The following is a 19,232-nucleotide window of genomic DNA, read 5'->3' on the forward strand; positions in this document are numbered from 1 at the left end:
ACATCATATGTTCAAAGGTAAACATTCAGTTTTAGAGTAGATAACATTTACAGTTCATTATCAACCAATTAAAGCTCAGAGCCCTTTAGTATGCTGCCATGGAAAAACCCCAGTGTTAGCAATACACATTTAGCCATTCTCCATTTCAGTGTCAATTAAACAATTATACTTAATATTCTAGTCACAGGTCAGCACTTTAAATCTCTGTATCTGAGCCCATCACCTTTTTTTGGTGCTTTTCCTATGAAAACCTGCTATCACAGAATTGGAGTAAACGGCAAACCACATAAAACTTGAATTGCTCTTTGTTCCGATTCAGTCTTAAAGAGTGGGTTTTCGTGGGGGAAAGTGGTGTGGCCAAAAAGGGGGGGGGCTCAGACACAGAGCTGACCTGTACCTACAAAGCATAGGCAAAGAGAAAGTATGAATGAGCCCCCTCCCGCTATATATATTTCTACTTTGATTTGTACTGTTCTTGTATATTAATATATTATTGTTGTTTATATTGCATTCTGGTTTAGTTAGATTTGTAGAAAATGGGGTAGAAATTAATGAATAAATAAAGTTCCTTAATGGGGCAATTCTATAACATTCCACTGAAGATGGTTTATCCCTGACACTGGTGCACATCTCTGAGGTTTTCTTCTTCACTGCTCTGCTTAAGCACCCCAGCACAACATACCCCAGCTTCTCTGTAAAGGAATGGCTTTCAAGGGAGCCGATCAAATTTACAGCCCAGATTTAAAATATTTCATGTTAGACTTCGTCTAGAACATAGCATAGGGCACCACTGTATTTTCAATGAACTTTTCAGGTATCGTTAATAATAAAGACTAAGTTTCTTCAGGCTGAAAGTGTACTTCTAAATACAACATGAAATATGAAGAAACAGATGCTGTACTTGAGATTTGCCAACAGTTACACCACACATTTCATGTTGCTGTTGCTGCTGCTGCTGCTGTTGTCATCATTATTAATTTCATGTATGAATTACTTCCCATGGAGTATCCCAAACAATATACAAAGGGCTGTTATTTACCAATGACAATCATCTCACAATGCTGTATTGATTAGTTGCCTTCTGATCATCCTGGCCAATGCAATTTCATTTAAGCCCAATATAGGCTTGAGTTTATTTTCAGTAATCATGATTTAGAGACAGCTATGCAAACAGGTCATTCCAGGGTGTTTTGGTTATAACCTCTTAGCAGTTATTTCTGATTATCTGCTGTGTTTCTCAATGAACAATAGTCCACAAATCAGAGATAGCAACGCTGCTGTCAAAGCCATACTTTTCACCTCCCAATGATGGCAGAGGTGAGGGAAGAGCCAAGTCGCTAATATCCACAACATCTTCTGTTTCCCCTCTTTGAATAGAGAGTTGTTATCTGCGAATAACTAGCAGAGTACATTAGCCTTGCATGTTGCTTCACTGCGCACAGTGCGCATGGAGGGGAAGGAAGACTGCACCTTCTGGCCACACCTCCAACTTTGCCTACCAGCTTCACCCACATCTGAAAAGAAGAGACTATGCATGGGCACATGTTATTATTACACTAGAGGCTGCTGCCCCTGTTCACTCACCAACCCCATCTACCCACCAACCCCTTGCCTAGCTGTCTCCCTTTATGCCTGGCCAAACCTCCCTCCCTTGATACCTCACTCAAAAGAACCTGTCTTATCACCTCACCCAAGCCATTTACCACCTTGCTGAAAATCCTCTCTTCTTCCTTTGCACCTCACTCCCCAAAAGCACAGCCCGTCACATGATCTCATCCCTGCCCCATTTTCTTAGCTGATGCAGATTCCCCAGCCTTGCAGTAAAGTGAGGTCGCCATGATGAAATCCAAGAAGTGATACATCAAGGTTTATTGAGAAAATAATGTTTAAAGTTATATTTCCCCAGTGTAACTGTTGTCTGTTATATATATATATATATATATATATATATATATATATATATATATATATCCACATGCCACTGAAAAAAATAAATCCTTGATATTTTTCTTGTTTAATATACGGAATAAGCAATATCTACTCTAGTTGTGCAGTCATTTTGTCTTCCCAGATAATAGCTATTTTCACACAATCAACAGTTTTGTCCCTGATTACATTTTTATTCTGTGGAAAAGTAAGTGTTGGGAGTTTATATTTAGGCATGGATGAAGAAGGATTTTTTTCATAATCTATTTCATATTTCACACAGCTCATTAATTATTTTAGCTACTGACTTAATTAACAGTGGCAATTTCCACCCGTATCTCATAGTTGGATAGTTTCTTTACCACATCTAACAGGAAGTTTCAGATAACCAGGTGTCAAGTAAGATGTAAGTCACCATCAGACTGCCTAGATGTTCTGCAACATTCAGCATAAGTAATAACTGAGAGAGAAAAATACCCATTACCCACTGTCATTTTTGAGAAACAAAGATTCGGGTTATTATCATCCCATTGTCCTTTACATTACTGAACATGAAATATCACTGTTGCTTTATGAATATACTACTTGTTGGCCAAACCACAAACACCATTTGCTTTTAATTAAGTTTCATCTGCTTGTGATAATGTAATGGGCCCAAGAGCACTGCCCCTATTCCACTCACCCTGCACTTGGCTCCCATCTGTGGCTCCTAGAAGCTGTTACCATGCAACAGCGGCCACACCCAGGACCTGCTTTGACTGAACGACTAAACCTGGTGAGGAGAGCCGATGGGTGTCAAGCCCTCGTTGAGTTAAGGACTTCCCCTGCATGCAAAGATATGCTCTGGCAGATTGAGCAGACGAAACCAATAGTAGGTCCAATGGTCAAGAAGGCGGTTTCTGCATGTGCTGTAGAGGTAAGTGGGTGTCAGATGGGACTTATCAACCAGGGAAGGTAGCCCATCTAGACCATGCCTCTAAACTTCATGGCCCTACTTTGAGTAAGACCACCATTGGCCACAAGTCAATGTATCTCACCGTGAACAGAGGATGAGGGGTCATGAAAGCCAGCCCTGCCCCAAATATCCCCACTGCCTGTTCCACCCCCCAACTAGGAAGATCTGAAGGGGTGCATTTGAGTAAATGTACTTTCAGGACTCCCACAAGTAAGCCTGATAATGGAGGATTTCCAATTGTGGGGAGGCTTCTATGTGTGTTCCCACAAACTGTTAGAATCTTCCTTCATATCTTTCCACACAATATGAAATCATAGAACTGTAGAGTTGGAAGGGACCTCAAGGGCTACCTCAACTGCCTGCAATGCAGGAATCACAGCTAAGGGGAAGGTTGGATAAAGATAAGGAAATGGGGGGTGGGGCCAGAGCTTCTGTTCCATGAACACTGGGTATGCTCTCTTCAGGATCAGTCCTTCCCAGTGCAAAACATGTTTACTAGGAAGTAAGTGTCACTGTTTCCAAATGCCTAGGGTTCAGGTGGGTTCAAATATGCAAATTTCTCCAGAAAAGACTTACTGTGCTTCTCATTAAATCTGAGTTGATTAGTTCTGACCCTGATGCAATTATATAAAAAATGTTTTCCCAAGACTGTATTAGAAGTACTAATATTGTTTATTCTCAGCAAAAAAATTCAATTAAGAGAAGAACACAGCACATTCCAATTATATAATACCTCAGGCTTCCTATGACTCACTCAAACCTATTGGCTCCAAGTATACTGATGGGTTTAATGAAGCATAACAACGTAAGCAAGATTAGACGAGATGCCACAGCGGTCACATCTAAATGTTTTGTGGATTCCCTATAGTCCTTACACTGGCAGTTCACGTTAACTGATTCTCAAACCGTAGTCTAGAATCTAGATTACCTGCAAATATAGCAGATCTGTTTTGAATCAGAGCTTAATGTATGCAGTCAAAGTGCAGGAATAAAATGCAGGCAATTCATCCACAGAAAAAGATTCTGGAAATTACTAGCAATTTGAAAGGAATATTCCACTTTAAAAATTGGAATGTTAAGTACTTTACAGATAATTTGACTTTAATGCCTGGGGTTTAAGCACATTCACAAACTGAACTTCTTGACTTACATCAAACCATTGGTCCTGGCTTTTCAGGGGTTCCTTATTGTGTTCACCATGGGAGGCAGTTGAGGAAAAGAGTGAGGAGATAATCCTGTCCCTGGCGCTGCTGGTGATGAACTAGGGTATCTGTTGCCAAGTCAAACCTCTCCTCCAGAGCAAATTGGCTGTGCAGGAAGGCCTCTAGGGGTGAGACATTGGAGTGGATGCAACTTCTTTCTTAAGATTCACTCCCAGGCTATCATTGAGGCCTTACCTAGTAGCAGATGGTGTGATGGGGCTGCCCTCACCCGACCTCCAGGGCACAGAATTGCTGCCACTTACTGAGAAGAAGCAGAGGACCAAGTTGGTAGGGAGGTCCGTGCAGTGCGCACACACATGTGGCACCCAATCAGTGTTTCTGCTGCTGTGTTTGCACTGTGCTAATCTTGCCAATGCCCATCCCCTCCCCTCTCTTTCCTGATAAGCAGCAGAAATTCAGCCACCTGGAGGTCAGGTAAGTCCCACCACCCCACCATGCTGTCCACTACTGGTCTTATCTAGAACTCCAGCACTGGAGTAATTGACTTCTCCACACAAACATGTTTGTCAATTCTATGGACAAAGGTTAGCACCACTGGTTGGTGGGACTTTGGTTGCCACCCATCAGTTTTGGGAGACAATGGTAAAGTGCTCCTTCAGGGCTGAAGTCAAACTGTTGAAGAGCTACAGTACCTGCTGTGGCTGTAGAGACCGATATGTGAGAGACATGTTTTGCTGCAGTTGTGGCAGATGAAGGCATCCAGTTGTGCTCTCTGCACCCCTCCCAGCACTCAGTGATCCTCTAGACACTGTGTGGCTGCATGATTTGGCTGATGGGGCTAGGAAGAAATTTTATGTGCACTCATGAGCCAGCTTCTAAAGATTTTTTTACCATAGAGCACTTGAAAATTGTTGTAGAAATTGTTGTGCATTGGGCTGGATGCTGGATGGTTTTTATTGTATTTGCATTGCTTCTTATAATAGAATCATAGAATTGTATGGTTGGAAAGGGACCCCCAAGGGTCATCTAGTCCAACCCCCTGCAATGCAGGAATCACAGCTAAATAATCCCTGACAGGTGGTCATTCAACCTCTGTTTAAAAAGCTCCAGTGAATGAAAGTCCACTACCTGTTCCACTGTCAAACAACTCTTACCATCAGAAAGTTGTTCCTAAAGTACTCCACAAAGTGGCACTAGGCAGAGAGAGCAAATATAGACTTATTTTGTATGTAGGAGTAAGAAAAGGATGAAAAGGCCCCTTTTGTGAGGTGAAAAATTGAAAGAGCCTCTGAGGTTTGGCCTATGTAGCAAAAGGGATGCCAGTAAAAATAATTATTGAAAGTTCACCCATTAGTGTAAATAGGGTGTCATCCTCTAGAGTCCCAGTTTTCAATTCCCCCTGCTTATCTTGAGTCAGCGGATGAGGCAAAACTGAAAACAGTCTTAGATTTACAGAACGCAAACATACCTTTCCTTCAGCAAGAGCCGTCAACAGATTCACAGTAGATCTATCCATTCTAGCAGATCAGAGCAACAAGCAGAAGTGGATTAAGCAGCCACTTGTAGATAAATCAAAATTCGCACACCACACTCTTCTATAAATATCTAATTCAAAACCTAGAGTGACGTCAAGCAATAATACATTCTGACAAATGCTAGTCAATTCAGGTGATGAAGTATATGCCTGAATGAGAGCAAGTCTTTGGACATTTTGAATTTTTGACTCATAGCTGAACCGCCACAAGATTGCATTAAACATGATGGATTCACTGCCTCTGGGCGCAGTTTTATTGCTCAGAAACTCTCTTGCTGTGTAAAAGCAAAGTGGAACAATCCTATTCCAGATTCCAGCCTTTTCATGAAATATCAATACAATAATTTACATTATGTTCAGAACAAGACTGTGCCTTAAGTCCCTAATCCTGAGAACTGAGATCCATTTAACAAAAGCATTGTCTTATTCTGCCAGGGCTTCAGAATGATTCATATATGACAAAAACTACACAAAAAGCACCTACCCACATGGGTACTTCATGAGACAGTATTGTACTTAAAAGATTTAAACTCCATGCTTTGGTCTACATTAGGGTTGCCATATCTCAAGAAACGAAAAACCAGACACAGAGGTTGTTGAGCTTTCTTGGCAAAATCACAAAAATTATGTTTTTCAGCTATTGGGGGTGGGGAGGGCCAAAATGACATTACCGACATGGGTTGCCATATATCTGGATTTTCCAAAACATTTTGCCGATTTCCAACAAGACACTGCTTCCAACTGCAGTATTCTGGGTATATCTGGGAAATTCTGGGGATTCTGGCACCTTCATTACATATCTTAGGTGCCAGGAGAAAATGTTTCTCTATAACCAGGCCTTTGGCTGATTAACATTCTATGTCCTTGTAAATGTGCTTGTGGGAATGGGTTTATCGGTTTGTTTTTATTTTATTGTGTATTTTGTATTCCCATTTTGTTTGTTTTTTCAGTTGTGAACTGCGCTGTGATCTTCGGATGAAGGGCGATATACAAATTTAATAAATAATAATAATGGCGATGCAGGAGAGATCCAAGACCCAAACAAATTTGAGGGATTTTGCACAGTCATGCAGTCAAATTGGGGGGGGGGGTAGATGTACTTCCCACTTCTGACCACATGTTTAATTACCACAGCAACCATTCCAGTCTTCTGCAATTCATTGGTCAGTGCCCAGCAGTTCCTCTATCTGCTCCTCCTGTGCCAAATCTCTTCTGGTTCACAGGACATGCCACTTGCTACTTGGTTGTTAGAGGAGAGATTAAAATTAAGCCATCATGAACAGTCTTCTGGGAGAGCGTGCTGGCTGTTCCTTAGCAACACGCCATTTTTTCTGTCCTGCTGCCTCATTAGAAGGTGGCAGTTCTGCTCTGTGTCAGTCATGTGAGCGTGCTTTCTCAGACATGCAGAGGGCTTAGGGAGAGAGATATGGGGTGATGGGAACATTTTCACTATATGCACTACTGGAAGTTAGGATTGACAACTGACCAAGGGATAGGAACAGTGCTTAATAGTACCCTGATATGGCCAGGGGATTATGTTACACTCTCATTAAAGGCACAGCTATTGATGCCAGTTGAAAAGCTGGCAACCCCAGTGAGAAGTCAGTGGGACTAGGGGAGGTTTCATGCATATAATGAGTTGCTATTGATAAGGCTGGGGGAGAAGGAGATCTCCCCAGGTGGACCTGATGTGATCCAAGGCTGTCTCAACCTGATCCAGCCAAACCATGGGTTGACCCAAATCTGCCTGATTTCATTTGGGATCTGGGATCCAGTTGGCTCCCATGCACAGCCCTAATAGATGCCATCTATTATGGAGAGCACAGTTATTTTGTATGGCATCGTCACTCAGTGGTCCAGCACATACACAAGGTCCCAGCAGGGGTGTAGTTTGGTAACCTTTGGTAATATGGTGCCCTGAGCAAGGCTAAAATTTGGCAACCCAAATGGATTTTCTCCATTATGGATCTTCTCAATTTTGTACCCCCTTCCCCACACAACCCAATATCCAGCACTAGTCCCAGATTCAATCCATGGTATCTTCAGTTAACAGGGGTAGGTATCTGGTGGTGTGAAGTCCTGCAAAGCCACAACTAGTCAGCAGTAGACAACATTGGTGTTGATTGACAAAAATACTCACCTGGTATAAGGTATGTCCACTATGCAGTAATTTATGAAAGGGAAGACAATCCTTTTTTAAGCTTCCCATTTCCTTGTAATCTAAAGGGAAAGAAATGGAATTTGTATATATGTGCCCTTCATAATCAATGCTTTGTGTTGGTGTCATGATGCACGCGCGCGCACACACAGAGCAGAGGTTGGATGCTCATCTGTCATAGATGCTTTCATTGAGATTCCTGCATGGCGAGGGGTTGAATAGATGCTCCTTAGGATCCCTTCCACCTCTACAATTTTGAGATTCTATGACATACATGCACACATTCTTCAGCCTCATTACCTGTAAACAAGCACTATCATCAGATGGATGCAGCGTGAAGATTTGCAGTGGTTGGAATGTACGTGCTGCTTGCTTTTAATGAGACTTAGTCACTCTGCACATTTTGTGGCTTCTGTTCATCACAGAGGATATGTTGGTTAGTGTTAATAAATTGAATATAACAAGTATGTTGCACATCCACTGTCAATTTCCTACTTGCAGCAGTTTTATTTTCTTTAGTTCTGAATGTGACTGAGACAATCATTATTTGTTTTTTACACGTCTCACAAGTATATACTGAGTAAGACAACCACTGCAATTAAAAATCATAACGGTTAACAAACAGTGTACAGTAGTACCTCGGGTTACAGACGCTTCAGGTTACAGACGCTTCAGGTTACAGACTCCGCTAACCCAGAAATAGTACCTCGGGTTAAGAACTTTGCTTCAGGATGAGAACCAAAATCACATGGAGGCGGCGCAGCAGCAGCGGGAGGCCCCATTAGCTAAAGTGGTACCTCAGGTTAAGAACAGTTTCAGGTTAAGAACGGACCTCCAGAATGAATTAAGTTCTTAACCCGAGGTACCACTGTACTTAGGAGGGCTCAGTAAAGTCTTGTTGTCATGCATGATTCTATATGTGACACAATTGGCTTATTTTCAGACATAAGAGAAGAGTTGAGATTCTGCCATTGAATGGCATAATAATGTTCAAACCCTATATAACTGATACGAGCTTACATCATGTTACACAAGTTGAAGAAAATGTCCGGTATTGCCTGGTTGGTTGTTTTACAAGCTGATCTCATTCATTTATAAAGACAGTAGCAACACACCGTTTATATATCACATCTGTAGTTTTCACATACATTATCCTTATATCTCTGCAAGGCAGGTAAATACTGTTATTTCTGTGTTGCAGGTGTGACGCAGAGCTGAAAGAGAATCAATTTTCTAAGCTCACCTGTTGAGTTCATGGCAGCGATGTCTTGATTCAGGGCCCAGCTGCTGTGGTCCAAACCTCCTCATCTTTCTGGCCCATCACAATCTAACTATAAAGAAGCCTGCTTTTCAATAATTTGAACTAGTTTATGTCCTGCAAATCAAGCTACTATTAATGTTAGAGAATGGAAGTTTCCCTGGTATTCTATCCAGGGGTTTCTCCCTGTCACTTGTCCAGTGAACCTGGAAGTAGCAAGAATATGGAACACTAGTTTAAAGATGATGTTAACTTTATAGTGAGACCAAATATTGAGGTCACTTTTAACACATTTGCAAGGGTGGTGCATTTGTTGAACATTCAGCAACAATATGGTGACTGAAAATGGGTAAGAGGTGAAGCTCAGTGGTCACTTTTGCAGAGCTATTTGCCCACCAAGCTGTTGCCTTCATGACATCATGCTGAAATCTGTTCCAACGTGGCCCCAAGTTGGACTGATCTGGCACCACAAAGGTGGTATCTGAAATAACTCTGGAAAGAACCTCTCGATCTAATATTTCATTCCTCCATGAAAAATGGACACCATTTTAATTGCTTTTGCTGTAGACATCTTTGTTCACTTTTGCATTTTGTTTGTTGGATTAATGACAGAACAGGTGCCACAGATAGTGGACAGAATCTGAATTCTGTCTCCCAGCTCAAAAGTATTTCAGTGCTGAATCTTGAAATCTCATTTCCAACCCCCAAACCCAATGCCTGTATTTGCAGAATCTTTAGTTAAATGGTTTCAAGGAAGTACATGGTCTGCAGCTGTATATGTGTGGAATTTCTTCTGGTTATAAAGCCTCTCCTCTGGGTCAGAGAATACCAGTGCCACATGCAATTGTTACGCATCAGATCTTTTTAGAAGACAATATTTTATTCCACATTTTTCAGATGAGCATATAAATCTAACATTAAGTAGTGGAATCCCAAGATATTCTATAATAAAAGATCCCTAATTAGAATACTGTCAGACAGGGTTGATATTATATATATATATATATATATATATATATATATATATATATATTCGTTCTACTATGGGAGTAGGTCTCAGTTTAGATGCAGAGCATGATAACATAATTTGTTACACTGTAGAAAGTTGTCTATACTGCTGGCGCCTCTGCCTTGCTCGCTGTCTGTTCCGCCGAAGTGACAGGCTAATGGGCTGTTTCCCAAATTTCTCCATGATCTCTTTGATTCGGGCCAAGTTGGTTTTGCTGATGGTGAAGTCACACCGGGTCGCACCCATGTCATAACCCACAGCACAGTTTTTGGTGGCAGCAGTATAGCCCTCTGCTTTTGCAGTGACGACGTATTCTCCAGGGTTTAGAAGGCGCCAGTAATCTCCATCACTTGCTGTTGAAGAAGGAAATAACAAATATTGTGATACATTTTTGTTTAGCCTTAACTTCCATCTTTCTATTTAGTATCAAGGAGCTTATCCATCCTTGCATGTGAAATTATTGCTCTAGGATGGGGATTGGTATAGGAAAAACCTTAATTATCTCCAAGACTGGTCGCTTGTAACCTTGGGGATTTAGCTACCATTTTCATGTTCTAGTTATATAGGTTTGAGTTATTCAATTTATTCAATTTATTGTAACCTTGGGGATTTAGCTACCATTTTCATGTTCTAGTTATATAGGCTTGAGTTATTCAATTTATTGTTTCAAATTTGTAATGCTGGGGAGTCCAGTCTATATTTTGTACCAGTCCACCTAGGTTTGCAACAGCTGCAGTCAAAGTTTCACCCAATAGCTTTAGAACCAAGACTGGGGCAGCTGGGGACATGGATCTCTGGTGTGGTTTTCCTCATGTTTGTTTGAGTTTGTTCTAAATAAATAATTTTGGTCACCGTCCTTTGTGTCAAGACTACATCTTCCAATAGTTTTCCTTCCCCAAGGAAGTTCTAACTAGCCTTTAGGAGCCATTTTCATCTGATGGAAAGAACACTGGAGACTTATGGCATCTTTGTAATAACCTGAAAATATACAGGTTGAAGAATAACTTAAGGCTTGCAGATACTAACACACAGGTAGTGTGAGGAAAACAGCAACATCATTCCCTCAAAATCAACCTCCACAATGCAACAGAAAGGATGAAGAGGAGTGTACAAGCTTTAATAATAATAATAATAATAATAATAATAATAATAATAATAATAAATCATTTCCTACTCCACTGTTAGCAATGGAGGAGTAGGTAGATAGAACTGGATGTCACTGATCAGTAGTTCTGGAGATTCGTTTTTCCAAAAGTCAAGAAAAAAACGGGTTCTGTTTGAAGAATCCGAAGAAAAAAAGGAAAGATCCAATGCTCTGCACTGCATTTCATCTGATAATAGATTCTAGCATCCTTCAATAGGAAATGTAGAAGAAGACTCTGTATGATTAGTAAAAATGTGAATTACAAGAAACATGTAACACTGGGTGCGTTCACATTACCACTTATTCCACATCCAGTGCACTCCCACTGCTAGTTTTTAAAGCTGCATTCACACAACTTTAGCCACAATCATATGGACCCTGTAGTTTATCAACAACTACTGCTGTCTGATGCACTTTTCCTCTCAAACCAGATTCAATCTGACTAGAAAACTTAAGCTGCATTCGCTTTATATTGACAGCTGCCACACATGCACAAAGAGCAGCTTCACGAATAGGAGTTCAAGGGGGGGTTGCAGGGGCAGGGAAGCCAAAAAGGTCAGGTGCATCAGGAGAAGACATCCCTGCCCCCTCTTTGATGTAAGCAACACCATGCAAATGCAGCTTCAAATTCAGCGGGGGGGGGGGGGGGGACTTTGCTGTCTTTTAAGCCACTGATGTGAACATAGCCACCAGTACAGTGTTTATGTCTCATTCTATCCTTCCACAATAGTGATTCTTCTGCCTGGGAAATGAAAGCGCATGATTAAACTTTGTTTCAAACCCATTGATTCCAATGAGACTCAATTGGCTGAAATCTAAATATTGTGAACTGGGCTGCTAATTAGCAGGCTGGGAACCTGTTGTGGGTCACAGCAACACACATACACACACAGGGGTTCTTTTGGGGTGGACTTAGTACAGTATATGCATGATTTAACTACCATGAGCTTTGCTCATTTAAGAGAATGTTAACTGTTAGAAAATAAGATAAATTATTGCATATGAGGACCTTATCTGTGCATCCTGCAGAGTCTCCTTTATTTTTCTGAGTGCATAATAGGAACACAGGAAGCTACCTTATACTGGGTCCGACCGTGGGTTCAGCTATCTAAGTATTGTCTACAGTCTGGCAGTGGCTTTCCATGGTTTTAGGCTTCCATGGTCTGAAGATGCCAGGGATCAAACCTTTGACATTCTGCATAAAAGTCAAGTTCGCTACTACTGAGCTGCCTTTTCTCCCAACACTTAATACAAGCTGCACTTCTTCTGGAGGGGTTGCCATCAAAATACTAGCTTACAAGGGAAAGAGGTAGGCAAATATTTGAACATATTTTCAAGTTTCCTATAAACAATTCCTATAAAGAATGTAGAAAGTCTCTTGCAGTTGACATTTCTTGCACGATGCAGGGCATTTCGAAAGGTAAATTGCCTGCACTTTGTTTTGAAGTATTGTCAACATGCTGAATCTGGGTTATTCCCTGTGAAGCCAGTGACTTCTCCTGCAGATTACCTGTAGCCCGCTGAGAGCCTTTCTCCATGTTTCTGAGCATGTAATGCTACATAAAAACATAAATACACAAAACAGCTCCCTGTTTTCACACTAATGCAAAATGACACCATTACTATTATTTGTCTTGCCCGTGGGTAACTTACAATGCCCTGAAATACTATACTAAAAAGACAAGTTACATTAATGGAATGCATGTTGATCATTGTTGGACTGGTTCTGCTCATATTTAAGAGGATATGATTTGTGCCCCAGAAGATAAGTGGGTCATGAGTAGCACACACACACACACAAAAAGCTTAAGCCTAACCTAACCAGCAAATGGGGACGCGAGTGGCGCTGTGGGTAAAACCTCAGTGCCTAGGACTTGCCGATCCTATCGCCATCGGTTCGAATCCCTGCGGCGGGGTGAGCTCCCGTCGTTCGGTCCCAGCTCCTGCCCACCTAGCAGTTCGAAAGCACCCCTAAGTGCAAGTAGATAAATAGGTACCGCTTTATAGCGGGAAGGTAAACGGCGTTTCCGTGTGCTGAGCTGATGCCGGCTCGCCAGAGCAGCTTCGTCACGCTGGCCACGTGACCCGGAAGTGTCTCCGGACAGCGCTGGCCCCCGGCCTCTTAAATGAGATGGGCGCACAACCCTAGAGTTGGACACGACTGGCCCGAAAAAGGGGCAGGGGTACCTTTAACCAGCAAATATCCAAGGTAACTTCTCCACCACTTCCTGTGAGCAGCTGAGAGTTGAGACTAAACCATCTATACTATAGCAGTGAACCTGAAACACCTTGGCAAATTATACTAAATTGTTGAAATGCGATAGAACACACAGAGCAGGCTGATTGGTATTCAGCTCGCCTCACTTTTCATACTGACCCTCAAAACCTATTTGCTTAAGAATGGCATACAGCAAGCAGGTAAACATTCCAAACAAAGCTTGCCGAAAGATTTGATACCTGAAGCACAAGGGTTTTGTTTCCAGATTAAAACTGGAGGCACATGCCAGTCTTCCACTTGGAAAATAATCTAGGTATTTTTTTGATCTGCAGCAACTGGCAAACGTTCTGCCTCCACCCCCAATTTCTCTCAGTAGGTTAGTTATCCTGCCCTCTTTTATTTTTCTAGTCTGGGCTTCAGGAAGAGACTTTGCTTTCTGGGCAACAGTGATGCTTCTGAGATAGTGATATACATAGCAACTGTAAATATAGGCTGCCTCAGGGAATGCTCGACTTCCTCCCTTGCTATGGTGTCACAAACTCTACACTGTCGAAAGGAGGGTGTCAAGAAAGCCTGGTTTTGCTGTTCACTGAATTCAATGGGTTCTACTTCTGAGTAGACATGCATAGGATTGAACTGTAAAGATATGCTTCATTTTTAAAATCAACAACAACAAAGCAAAACCTGATTTTTCCAGACAGTAGATAACTGACATGCATACTTAGACAAGTTATTTTATGCCATATGGCACAAAATATGGCTCCATCATGCAGCAGCCTTGGCCCTGTATACTTGAAGGAGTGTCTCCACCCACATCATTCTGCCCAGACACTGAGGTCCAGCTCCAAGGGTCTTCAGGTGGTTCCCTCACTGCAAGAAGTGAAGTTACAGGGACCCAGGCAGAGAGCCTTCTCAGCACTGGCACCCACCAGCTTCCCAATCAGATGTAAAGGAGATTAACAACTACACCACTTTCTGAACACATCTGCAGGAATCCCTGTTCTTTGATGCTTGATGTTTTGCTGTGCTTTTATTATGTTGGAAGCTGCCCAGAGTGGTTGGGGCAACCCAGTCAAATGGGCAAGGTAATAATAATAATAATAATAATAATAATAATAATAATAATAATAATAATTGTATACCACCCTTCATCCATAGTTCTCAGGGTGGTTCCCAACATAAAAATACAAGATAAAAACAAAACAAAATCCATAACAAAAATAGGAACTAGAATAAACCAATACCTCCCCCCATTGCGATGTTAGGTGGGCAGCTCCACCAACATGACAAATTTAGACCACAACAATGCTGTGCAGATGTTGTACCAAAGCCCATGCTCAACTCAACAAAGTGCCTCATTAATAAAGTTGCCAGCTAATTAACTTGGCATTGTGTGTTCCAGTCCTCCTTTCACCCTTCTCTTGTGACACAGAGGCATGCAATTACCTGTGCGAATGTCGTGGTTAACGCCTTCTACAGAAATAATAGCATTTGGAATCCCCTTGCCATGTAGATCCCTCACCATGCCTTTAATGCCTCGGTGCACCTGTCAGTAGAAGTAAGTACATGGAAGTGAAAAATTAGGCACTGATAGAAAAAGAGAAGACATGCCAGTCATGATGAACCAAATGATGTCAACTAAATCATAGAGAATGGTATTTTTGCATGATATATATGCTGTTCCAAAACTATGTAATTCACGTCAGGCCAAAAGCTTGAAAAGAAACATATGCTCTTAGAAAAAAGAAACAAATAAAGCAATGAATGTCAGAGGTGCCCATGAATGATATTTTACTGGACGTTTATGAATGAGATCATTTTCTACCAGTATTGGGTGGTGCCATATTTCCAGCATCAAACATGACATGGATCTTGTGGGGTAGATTCAGTTGGTATTTATTGACTGCGTGTGTTTATGCTTTTTTCTCCTTCAAAATATGACACACTACAAATGTTATTAAAATGATATCTACTAAAGCACATAAAAATCATTCCCAAAAGTGTATTTAGCACAAGCACACACAAACTTGGAAAAAGACCATAGCTCAGAAACAGAGCAATTGCTTTGCATGCAGAAGCTCTCAGATACAATCCATGGCATCTCCCAGTAGGGCTGGGAAGGCCCATCCCCAACCAAAATCCCAAAGAGCTGCTGCCAATGGACTGACTTGATGTAAGCCAACTTCCTATGTTCCTAAACTCCTCCCATAGCAAGGAATTACATCACCTTGAATGCCCATTAAAGCTTTGTTTTAAAACCTTCAGCGAAGGGCTCAGATGGAACGGGATAGGCAAGTTGCTCCACAGCCTTGGTACCATGACCCAAAAGACAGTGTTTCCTTCTTTCACACAGTCCTCCTCCCCTGGAGATCTCACATGGCACGACATGACCACTCTTTATGACAGGCAAAATGCCGCAAAGCATTTAGCACCTGCACACAGCGACTTGGTTTGCATGATATGCATATCGTTCAAGAACCTTCCCATGGCCTCTTGAGCATGCTGTCGGATGGATAGGAGATGGCTCTAGCAAGATTGCATTAAATAATTCAAGCACCCAACATGACCTGTGCACCTGGTGGCCATTGGTATTTATATAATTTATATAAGAAGGGTGAAGGTTATATGTAGATGGGCAGCAAAGATAAAAGCAGTGCAGGTACGTCAAGTGGGGGAAAGAGTTGCTGATGTGTAGAAAAAGAGGAAGGCAAAGTTAATGTTGAGGACACATGCATAGGTAAGTAGAGTCTCACAGAATTTTCAGCACAAAAAAATTCCTTCCAGTAGCACCTTAAAGACCAACTAAGTTAGTTCTTGGTATGAGCTTTCGTGTGCATGCACACTTCAGATACCACGAAAGCTCATACCAAGAACTAACTTAGTTGGTCTTTAAGGTGCTACTGGAAGGATTTTTTTTGTTTTGACTATGGCAGACCTATATGGCTACCTATCTGTAACTAGAATTTTCAGCAGTCATTGCTTATCCAAATGTACTTTGCATCTCATCCAAATCCACCTTTAATAGCATAAGGAGAAAATCAAAGACCCTGTATTTTGTTTACATTTAGAAACATGTTCTGGTGGCATGAGATTCATGGAGATGGCAACATGTACGTATGTCTATTTCTGACATGTATGTATGTCTATGTCTACTTCTCTCAGAAAGAGACACATACATTACCAATACTATATTGCAGTTATTTCTGTTCTAAGATAGGGAAATGGTGACCCATGTTTTTCAAAAGCAACGGTGAAAGCTCTAAGTCTTGGATCCAGTGCTGCCATCTTGCTCACGTATCAGACTTCTGCTTGTGCAATGTAACTTCCTCTTCTCCCCTGCAGCCTCCGAACACCTTCTAAATATGCTCTGAAGCTGATTCTGGGGACACACCAGGGGTGGAGAGGAAGTGGAATTCCCATTGCATGAGTGGAGCTCCATTTGCACATCACTGGACACAACCTCAAGTTTCACAGGGCAGGCCCCAGGGAAGTGATTTGTTTTGACTTTTCGGAACGTGATGTGCCAGATGTATACCTTTCTGTTCTGAGTTAGTGGAGCCTGACCTAGATTTTGACTCAACTGCCAGTGTCTTTGGAAAGACTTTGCATTCTGCTCTCCCCCTTGATAATCTTATAGGCAAGTAATAGAAAACAGTGAGTTGTGGTAACCAGATGTAAAACACCCCAATTAAAGAAAAGGAATTCACTTGGAACAGATCTAGATTTGAATCAGCCCAAGTGTTCTTATTTCATACCTGCTCCATGAAAACAATAAGGGACTCCCTGTTATTTTCCCACTCTTCAGGTAATTCACTTTCGTGGGGATATTTATCACAGCCAACATATATGGATAGTTCAAAACAATTTGTATGTAGGTAGCTGAAGTCATTTATACCTGTCAATGCAATGAAAAGAACAAATAAAAATAATGTAATAAAAAATAAAATACAGGTTTTATTTAATCTAGGAACCAGACACAATCATTTTAAATAATTAAATTTCCCTAATAGTTGTGTTAAAATAGATTCGATAAAAAAGCTTTTATGGAAATGCATGCATTTTGTAATGATATCAATAATTTAATTAAAATGAACTCATAAAACATTCTGCCAGTAAAATGTGAAGATTTATATTCATTTTTTAAAATATAACAGACATCTTGAAATTTAGCCTGGCCTTGTATTCTGTCGGGGCTTCAGAATCTGGATGGACTTCCAGGAACTTTTTAGAAAGTCATGAATTTTAAGATGGCAATGTTACAAAAGTCTTCCGTTTCAAAAGTCTTGACATGCATGTGATTAAATTGTAAATATTATTACTTTCTCATCCAAAGAGGATACTGTCAGGCCACCACAACTTAGTCTGCAGGTCTTCAGGATGTTAAATGGTTGGTTAAAAAAAAGTACATTGTTGCAGAACACTTGTTACTCTCAAACTGAAATTAATTTATAAATATTATTCACAAAAATGCAACTAAATTGCTGATGACATAGGTATGTGCACTATTCTTTAAACAGTTGTTACTATATCTGGGAAATTCATTTATTATTATGATTTTGCATGCATATATATATATGTAGTTTTGTCTCTATTTTTCTTACCAGGAATAGGAATACTTTGTTCGTGAGCAAACTGAATTTCAAATTATATGGCAAGTTTTAAGCTTATAGATGAATTTTAATTGTTTTAATTCATTTACTTTATAATGACCAAATATAGAGGAACATGGATGGAACTAAGTGAAGAGAAGGTGGGGGGCAGGAAAATATTACTATACAGCTGCTACCGAGCACTTAATGAGCCTGAAAACACCTTCTTGTTTCTCTGTAGGAGGATTATGTAATGCAGATGTTAAGCTTGTCGATAGGGAAAGATTAAAATATCACAGTGTCGGGTTCTGCTGCTATGCTAAAGCTTTTCTCCTTCCCAATTAAGAGTAAGAAACATTTTTACTCAGTCTGAATTAATATTTTTCCAAAGATGCTTTATCTACAAAGTTTCATTCAGTTTTTTAGACTGTCCTAACCCGGAGATAGGGACGCGGGTGGCGCTGTGGGTTAAATCACAGAGCCTAGGACTTGCCGATCAAAAGGTTGGCAGTTCGAATCCCCACGACGGGGTGAGCTCCTGTTGCGCGGTCCCTGCTCCTCCCAACCTAGCAGTTCGAAAGCATGTCAAAGTGCAAGTAGATAAATAGGTACCGCTCAGGTGGGAAGATAAACGGCATTTCCATGCACTGCTCTGGTTTGCCAGAAGCGGCTTAGTCATGCTGGCCACATGACCCAGAAGCTGTACGCCGGCACCCTTGGCCAATAAAGCGAGATGAGTGCCACAACCTCACAACTGGACCTAATGGTCAGGGGTCCCTTTACCTTTCTTTAACCCAGAGATGGGGTACCTCTGACCCTCCCAGTGTTGTTGGACTACATCCCCTATCATCCCTGACCATCCTTCTCAACCTGATGGGAGTTGAAGTCTAGCATCATCTAGAGCAGGGTTCCCCAAACCTCAGTTTCCAGCTGTTTTGGACTACAACTCCCATCATCCCTACCCAGCAGGACCAGTGGTCAGGGATGATGGGAACTGTAGTCCAAAACAGAGGGAGACCCAAGTTTGGGAAACCTGATCCAGTGGCAGAGCAAGCTGCATGGGCAGCTTGGATAAACGTTACTGCTAAGAAGATCATAAGTAAAATGTAGCAGGAATTCTGTGAAGTACTGTAATAGAGTCAGATATTTATTGAACACATGCTGTGTAAAAGCTGCTCTCATTCAATTAACACCTTTTAGCTAATTCCACTTTATGTTCATTAATCTGAGACAATTCCTCTTGTATGTCAAGAGTAAGTAGATGGAATTTTAAGTCAA

At 41.2% G+C, this 19,232-nt stretch overlaps 1 protein-coding gene and 1 long non-coding RNA gene across 2 annotated transcripts in view; both read right to left on the reverse strand.

Annotated features, from left to right (window-relative positions):
• Nucleotides 1-8,219: 8,219 nt before the first annotated feature.
• LOC144328009 (uncharacterized) overlaps nucleotides 8,220-19,232 on the reverse strand; it is an 84,734-nt gene continuing 73,721 nt past the window's right edge. Inside the window, exon 2 of the long non-coding RNA XR_013393215.1 lies at nucleotides 8,220-8,374. This is a non-coding gene — a long non-coding RNA (uncharacterized LOC144328009). The remainder of the gene's footprint in view (nucleotides 8,375-19,232) is intronic.
• CPXM2 (carboxypeptidase X, M14 family member 2) overlaps nucleotides 8,220-19,232 on the reverse strand; it is a 70,452-nt gene continuing 59,439 nt past the window's right edge. Inside the window, exons 12-14 of the mRNA XM_028730011.2 lie at nucleotides 17,121-17,260; nucleotides 14,812-14,911; nucleotides 8,220-10,356 (exon numbers count right to left, since the gene is read on the reverse strand). Coding sequence (XP_028585844.2) covers nucleotides 10,085-10,356; nucleotides 14,812-14,911; nucleotides 17,121-17,260 — 512 coding nt within the window. The 3' untranslated portion in view covers nucleotides 8,220-10,084. The remainder of the gene's footprint in view (nucleotides 10,357-14,811; nucleotides 14,912-17,120; nucleotides 17,261-19,232) is intronic.

Source organism: Podarcis muralis, chromosome 6, assembly GCF_964188315.1.
Source record: "Podarcis muralis chromosome 6, rPodMur119.hap1.1, whole genome shotgun sequence".
NCBI lineage: Eukaryota > Metazoa > Chordata > Lepidosauria > Squamata > Lacertidae > Podarcis > Podarcis muralis.